The sequence below is a fragment of the Etheostoma spectabile genome, chromosome 21 (assembly GCF_008692095.1).
Source record: "Etheostoma spectabile isolate EspeVRDwgs_2016 chromosome 21, UIUC_Espe_1.0, whole genome shotgun sequence".
Lineage (NCBI taxonomy): Eukaryota > Metazoa > Chordata > Actinopteri > Perciformes > Percidae > Etheostoma > Etheostoma spectabile.
The window spans coordinates 14,864,890-14,872,916 of NC_045753.1; the positions used below are offsets into that span (position 1 = coordinate 14,864,890).

Here is an 8,027-nt window from a genome sequence, read left to right on the forward strand (position 1 = left end):
CACACACACACACACACACACACACACACACACACACACACACACACACAAAGTGGGGGGTGGGGATAGGAACAGGGAGGAATCCTAGCTATTCACCCTCAGGCAAAAAACAGCATAAACACACAAAAGTGACACACAAACACTTCAGTACCTTGTTGAGTTCTTCTATCCGCCGGATAAGGTAAGGGTTACTGGAGGAGTTCTCAAAGAATACATAATCTGCAAAAGAAAACACACACTGATCACTTCTTTGTAACAATAGATTCGCCTGTGAGACGAAGTAAAAAAAGATACACAGTGTGTGCACTTGAAAATTCAAACGTAATCCAATCCAACAGCACACCTTTACAACAGATAATTATGTTCAGTTTTGATTGACACTGGCAAAGAGATATTCATTAAACCAATATGTTTACCACTAAGGTTATAGTTTGCAATAGTGTTGAACTGGACTGCATTGTATTGAGAGGAGTTTTGCCCACCCCATTTACAAACACAAGGGGGGGGGGTGAATTTCACCAATCTCCAAAAGTGTACCCAGAAAAGTGAACAGGGAGTGAACTTACATCTACAAACTATCTCATTACCAGTTCACTAACAACAAAAACGTAAGCAGAGGAACTGGAAACTGGCTGACTAGGATACTGTAGTGTTCTTCCTCAATTTGTTTTTAAATATAAAATTGATCATTTAATGGTTCACCACTACATTGGGGCTGAAAATAGAAGCATTAGTGGACGAAAGTCAGGACTATCAGTAACTGGTATAAACTGGGTAACTTTAATTAGCATACAACACAAAGAATATCAGATTATATTAAACAGGTCAAGGCAAGTATATGTGTACTGTAAGGTCTTCACAGGCATTGAGACTGTCACCAGACTGTTATGATTTTGTAAGATAAACATTCAAGGCAGGAATATATTTAAGTCATAACTGCTGATTTTCCACAGCTCATCAATCTGCATAAACATATATACCCAGCCGGATTGTTTTTCTACCTGAAAATATACCGTAACTTTAAAAAGGTTTAGTCCATTTTATATGCTGTATTCATGTGATGTCTGAATGACTGTAATTACTATGCTCCAAGCACATACATAAGTCAGTGAAGAGGTAAATATGTCAGTGATAAGTTAGTGCATATAAAAACCACAGTTGTCTACCTCTGAAATCAAAATGGTTATCCCAGAGTCATATTGTTGTAACAGAATAAATCCCAGTCCCAACATGTAGGCCTATACTCTTCTATTTGAGCTGGCATTGTTGCACAAAGTAGATCAAGGACTAACTATATGTATAAAGAGGCAACATTTCCAAAAGACAAGTTTCAAGACAGATTTGTTATAATATCATAAAGACATGAACTCCAATGCACTAACAAGTGTTAAGGTCTAGGGTTTGCAGTTTCCATAGACATTACATTGATACGTTGTAACGTTACATTGATACGTTGTAACGACACTGCTACTCCAGTCAGTGATAGGCTACACTGTTGCCAATATCACCTGTGCAAAGATGCTTAATGTTAATGTGTCAACCATATATTCCATTTAAGATGAATCACAGTCGTCATGTAGCCTAGCTAGATTGAAAGTAGGTTACGTGTACATAAAAGTGCAACGTTAGGCTTTAATCCAACCCGACCCAACGACGCCATGAATCGAGACAATAATTTGATGTTGAATTCCAGTACACTGCTAACGAGCTATCAAGTGAAGCCAATTTGCTAATTCATTGCGCTTGTTGTAACTGTTGGTGGACAGTGTGGCAATACATGGTGTCTAATGTTACCAAGAGTGTTGATGCATTCCTGTAATACTGTAAAAAGAGCGCCACAGCTGCAATAATGCTAATCAGTGAAGCCATTGCTAGTGCTAACGTTAGCTCAATAAGGACTCGTACTAATGGCTGCATGCCAGAAGAGGCAAATACAAAGGCAGGCTCAGACAGACCGTGGTAACATTTTAACAAGCTTTTAAACATACGTCTAGCCGAGAGGTCCAACCGCGTATCAGTTACCCGTATCCACGCTCTAACTATCCAAAGGCCAAAGACCAACAACGGTGCCGACAATTGAAATATGTTTACATTGTAAGCTAGCCATTTAGCAAGCTGGCGGCTAGCTGTTGTGGCCACGGCAGACGCGAGGCCTGACCCATTTTGAATCCCAAATATTTACAAATTCTCGCCTTTTTTGCTCCAACTTAATGCATCTCTCTAAGTAAAGCACAGCCGCATCTCACTATTAGATGGAAGCAAACTGGAATAACGCCACCTTAATCCCTAGGGGATGCAAAACTGGAAGGGTTTCAGTTTGATAAAAAAGATCCACATTGACATACATACCTCCGACCCGGTACATGTTGGCCGCCATTTCTGCCCTCCCGGAGTGTTAACATAAACCATAAACTAAGAGAAATAGAATAAATTAATAAAAACAATAAAACCCAGTATCTTAAAAGGTAAAGGGTGCGATAAATTATGATCGTCGAGACTCCGGATGTGTACCCAAGCGGGATAATTTTTGGCAAATCAACCCCCCCCTCCTCCTCTAGGATTCACAGTACCCTTTACAATACAGTGAACTCTCGGCAGCCAAAAGAAGTCAGATCAACCCGAAAAACCACTGGCTGCTGACGTTGAGAGGGGGGCCGCGCACGCGCACACACACAGGCCCGGCACAGACACACGCACTTAGCTACACATGTACTGTTACCTTTACAAGTCATGGGTACTTGTTTTAAATAAACAATGTGTGCTTAAGTCATTAAACGTTGTCATGTGCACAATAATTCAAGTGAAGCAATTGTTGAGAATTAAATTTGTCAGTGTTCATTCTGAAAATAGGCTATGTCTATAAAAATCCATATAAAACGGACACTGTAAGAATCACTTAGCAGCAATATTTGTACTATTTTATATATGTGAAAGAACCTCTACTTTGGCGTTAATGTGTGTAAAATAACGTTCTATATCTCCGTGTATGAATTTCTGTTTCAGCGCGTGCGTGCGTCCGTGCGCGCACATGTGACATCATTGATGGGATTGGCTCGCCCTGACTGGGGTGGAGAGTCTCTTTTATACAGGCTACAGAGGGAGTAGAGTGAGGTAGAGAGGGTATAGTGCCACGGAGCTCAACTCCAGCTCAATTCAGACCGAACCACGCCCTGGGGGACAGGGGACTGTTGTCCCCCCAAGTGTCCAAACTCCTGTGATGGAAGGGACAATGAACTGCGAAGATGCGTTTTAGTTGGGTTACAGGTTGACAATATGAAGTTCGGGAAGAGGATCTGCGTACTCAACGTGGGGGGAACCCGGTACGCCTTCACCCGTGAGGTTATCAAGGATTTCCCTCTCCGACGCGTCAGCCGCTTGCATGCATGCGTAACCGAGAAAGAGGTTCTTGAACTGTGCGATGACTACGACAAGGACCGGAACGAGTTTTTCTTTGACCGCCACGCGCAGGCTTTTGTGTTCATCATGCTCTACGTGCGTTCTGGTAAACTCCGCTTTGTCCCCGGAGTGTGTGAGCTGTCCTTCTACACAGAGATGCTCTACTGGGGACTGGAGAGCGCGCACCTGGACTCCTGCTGCCAGAAACGCCTGGACGACAGGATGTCCGAGATCGGACTGGACACTCTGTCCGAAGTAGATGTCGGAGTGTCGGGGGATGAGTCCCAGAGCTCGGGCGAGCCGGTGCGACGGACTGCGCTCACCGGTCGCGCTAAATGGCTCGAGAAGATGCGCAAGACATTCGAGGAGCCCAACTCTTCGCTTTTGGCGCAGCTTTTGGCTTCAGTGTCAGTGATCTTTGTGCTCGTTTCTATGATCATGCTGTGTGCTAGCACACTGCCCGACTGGGACACAGCCAAGAGAAATACAGTCGAGGAGCACAGGTAGGCGATAGTCAGTTATGTTTAGAGGAATAACAGGGACCCTTCGTGAAGATGCTGCTAAATGTTTAGACGCAATATGTGCCGATACAAGTGAGACTGTGCCCTAAAATCTGGTGCGTAAAAGTCGGTATCCCATAGTTTTGAGCCTAAATATGATGTTTTTTCTACATTTAAGTGTCAAAAATCAACAATTACTTTGACGCAATATATGTGAACCATGATAGAAAACATTCATTATATAGTTAAATATAGAGATATATAGGACACCTCTTTTAGGTCAATACAACACAATGGCAGCAAATTCCAGGCAGCACATTAAACAGTCGTTACATGTCAGACAAGCAAGCTCCCAAGGAAGCCAATCAATAAACAATCAATATCATCTACAAAAAGTGTAGTGTTAATGCATAGAACACCCTGTCTTCCTCCATGTGCCTCTTCCTTCCTCTTCACGATTAATTTTGGCTTGGTTAGTTTACTCTGCACAGTACACAAGAACGACAAACACATCAGATACATGACAGATACATAATATTCCAGTAGATAATGATTTGAAAGTAGAAAGTGTATTTAGGGATTATATTTTATGGGAAGAAAACCAAACATAATTAAACCAGTAATCACCTTCTGTATCTTCCTATTTTGGCTTCAGTTTTTGGATGTAAGGTGAAAGAGTGCACATCTCTTTCCACATTATTTTGCACAGCCTGTACTCTCGAAAGCCTGAGGCAGTTTTTTTCTATATACGGTTATGTTCACTCTGGTTGGACATAGTTTTGGATCAGTCTCAGTGGTTAGGTAATCTCTGAAAGTGTAGTTTATACTGGGGGTCAACATTATTCAGATTTAGCTTCATGTAAGTAGATGATGCAATTCCCTCAGTTGCTCTATAATTTGGTTTTGTCTAATTGTGCAGATGTGAGCTTGGCCTCACTGCATCAAATACAAGCAACCTCATTCTAATTCAGTTTGATTGCCTTTGCTTTTCTAATCAATGGGGTAATCATGTGCTTGCTTATGTCACAGTCTCTGTTTGAATGTTTTTACCCCCCACCCCCCTCTCTGTTGTTTCCCGACAATCTTCTCCTGTCCTTACTTTCCTCTCCTGTCTTTGTTTACTTGTGTCAACCCGGAATTTGCGTCAGATGTCCTTATTTCCCATCATTTATATCACCCCCTGCTTTGCTTCCTTCTTCCTCATATTTATGTCGAACAGCGTCTCATATTATCCATATCTCTCTGTAGTTACTTTGCCATTTCCTGTTTACAGTCAGTTCTGCTAATTTTTCTCCTTTCCTCTCTCCTCCATAGGATAGTGGAGGCAGTGTGTATTGGCTGGTTCACGGCAGAGTGCATAATGCGCTTTCTGGTGGCCAGAAGCAAGTGGGACTTCCTCCGCCGGCCGCTGAACATCATCGACGTGATTGCCATCACCCCCTACTATGTCACAATGGTTTTGGCCCGGGCAGGGATGCCAGGTGCCGGGCTCGGGGTTGCTGGGGTGATACTGCGTGTGCTGAGGATGATGCGAGTGTTCTGGCTAATGAAGCTGGCCAGACACTTTCTGGGCCTGCAGACACTAGGACTGACGCTCACGCGGTGCTACCGGGAGATGGTCATGCTGATGGTGTTTGTCTTCGTCGCCATGGCAATATACAGCGCTTTAGCCCAGCTGCTGGAGCACGGCTTGGACTTGGGAACCCGGAACCCGGATTACGCCAGCATCCCAGCAGCCGCCTGGTGGGTCATCATTTCCATGACGACAGTGGGGTACGGGGATGTTTACCCTGTGACAGTTGGGGGACGGGTGCTTGGGGGAATGTGTGTAGTAAGCGGCATTGTTCTTTTGGCACTGCCCATCACATTCATCTACCACAGTTTTGTACAGTGCTACCAAGAACTTAAATTCCGCTCTGCCAGGTACGCACGCAGCCTGTCAGTGGAGATGCTGCAATAATTGTCCATTTATACCAAAACACCTTGGCCCTGCTTACATCACAAAGAAAGTCAACAAACCAGTAGACCTGCTGATCCCATTGTGAAATAGTTATCCATTTTCTGCCCTGCACTGTTTCCTGCACTGTTTTTTTATTTGGCCTGTCTAGTTCCAGCCTGTTGTGTTGATGAACTCCAATTATCGTCTTCAACCACATGCTCTGCGCCCATCTCCTTAACAACATCACTTGGACAGAAGAATAGGAATACACAAATAATTATTTATTAAACACACACAGGCACAGTCAATCCAGTTTGACAGCGGCTGCTGTTTACACTGTATTCCCATGGTTACAACATTGGCAGAGATGGCTGCATCCAGTGTGTGTGTGCGTGTGTTTGTTTGTTTGCCAGCCTTTCACTTTGTCTTATAGCACCCAGATGGTACAAGTTACACAAGATTGATGTGTGACCTAGATGCATTCTGTTGAACCTGTAAAATATAGACATGAAGTGAACAAGTGAGTGTAACGTAGGGATGCAGAAGGCGTAGTTGTGAAGAAGCTGCCAGAGATAATGGAATATGGAGACGAGACTACAAGGTGTGAGACAAAAGACGGGTTGGATAAAAGATTCTGGGACAACAATGACAGAGATGAAAAAATGTGGAACAACCCTGAGCACAAACGATTAATAGACTGAGAATGTGTTGCTTCTCCATTTGTGAGTGAATGTAAGAGAATTTGTATTTCTGTGTCTCCAAGGCAACCTCCAATCTCCAAAATGCCAATCATTATGGTGGTAGATCTTGTGTGCACACAAATAGGCCACATCCACGCACACAACTCCTTGCTGCTACGCAGCATTTTTGCAATTATTGGGAAAATTGAACCACAGACTTAATTGAAATAAAAAAAATAATAAAAAAAATTATCATGATGGCTCTGACACTCATTATTCAGACATGTTTCCACTGTCTATGGTTTGCCAAGATAATATGATTTGTTGATCCAAACAAACAAGTCAACACCTCTCCCACACAACAGTCTTTCTCTGCATCTCCTCTACTCTTCCTCCTGTTGCCATCTTTTTACACACACACACACACACACACACCAAGTCCATGCTCTTTTGTTGCACAAATTTAACAATTAATGAGTCTTTTAATTATCTGTCGGTCCTTAAATCTAAAGATTACACCGTTTATTTCCTCAAAGACTTTGCCTTGTATGAGTTTAGTAATGTAGACAGTACATATCACACTATCGTTGTACTGTTATCAATGTGCTTTGTCAAGTTGTCACAAAAATAAGAGGTATTTAATATTTTACCACCTTTCTTACAACACATATTTTTCAAGCTCACGTGGCTTAGCTTGTACTGACTTTTGGCCAGGCGTGATTGAAACCATAAATCAAAACCTTTTCATCAGTAGCCCACAAACTTGTAATTAATGTGATTAATGTATGAGCTTTACAATAAAACTTCTGTGAGCAAAATGTCTGAAGGTGTAATTGCTTATTACAAATCAAAATGGTAAAATGTAAGCGTTATAAGATTCCTAACTTTAAATAAACTTCTAAATTACAGTAACTAAACTAATCAATGCCAGAAAAAAGTGATTAATGGAAAAGGCATTTTTGGCAAATAGAGCTTGATAATTCAAAAGTCTTGATGTCATGATATACCATACACCTCACATCCTGTAGGCAGTGGCACATATACAGTGTGGGGAACACCTGAGCCCATTGGCAAGGATATTTAGTGCACTAATCAGATTCACACTGGGTGTATATTGTCTGACTGAATCACAAACTGCTGTCGCTCTGTTCTCAGGGTTCAGACTTTTTAATGTTGCACATCTGTCAATGAGCTCTGAAGGCTTGTGTTTTACGTATTGTCAAACAGCTCAAAGACACATGGGTAACACATTAAGGAAAAATACAGTAAGGTGTTATAGTAAAGTGTTAACAGATTAAAGTTAACAGAAAAGCTTCAGTGCTCTTTTACATAGATTTTCCCTCGGTTGGTGTTTTGATGATGGTCGTGGAGTTAACTGTCCAAAATTGGTTTGGTCAAACTTTGTATTACCACTCATTTACAGTTTTTTACGATTGCTATGACAAATTTTTTAATACTTTTAACAACTTTCCTAAAATCTTAACACAGTTAGCACAACATCTGTCTGTGTAG

At 42.0% G+C, this 8,027-nt stretch overlaps 2 protein-coding genes across 5 annotated transcripts in view; one reads left to right on the forward strand and one right to left on the reverse strand.

Moving 5' to 3' along the window:
• Positions 1-2,649, reverse strand: part of mta3 (metastasis associated 1 family, member 3) — a 31,638-nt gene extending 28,989 nt beyond the window's left edge. For 2 of the 4 annotated variants that reach the window (XM_032503246.1, XM_032503247.1), the window contains exons 1-2: positions 2,350-2,649; positions 152-219 (exon numbers count right to left, since the gene is read on the reverse strand). In XM_032503246.1, coding sequence (XP_032359137.1) covers positions 152-219; positions 2,350-2,377 — 96 coding nt within the window. In that variant the 5' untranslated portion in view covers positions 2,378-2,649. The remainder of the gene's footprint in view (positions 1-151; positions 220-2,349) is intronic. The other 2 variants (XR_004327361.1, XM_032503248.1) reach the window with 2 other exon arrangements.
• A 375-nt stretch (positions 2,650-3,024) lies between these two features.
• On the forward strand, positions 3,025-7,337 carry kcng3 (potassium voltage-gated channel, subfamily G, member 3). Its single transcript, XM_032502683.1, has 2 exons — positions 3,025-3,899; positions 5,211-7,337. The coding sequence occupies exons 1-2, from the start codon at positions 3,274-3,276 to the stop codon at positions 5,854-5,856; spliced, it is 1,272 nt and encodes a 423-aa protein (XP_032358574.1). The 5' UTR covers positions 3,025-3,273; the 3' UTR covers positions 5,857-7,337.
• Positions 7,338-8,027: the final 690 nt, after the last annotated feature.

Excerpts from the sequence above, each read along its gene's own strand:
- kcng3 (XM_032502683.1), top strand. The coding sequence starts at position 3,274 with ATGAAGTTCGGGAAGAGGATCTGCGTACTCAACGTGGGGGGAACCCGG. Across the intron at positions 3,900-5,210 it reads AATACAGTCGAGGAGCACAG|GATAGTGGAGGCAGTGTGTA; the intron begins GTAGGCGATAGT and ends TCTCCTCCATAG.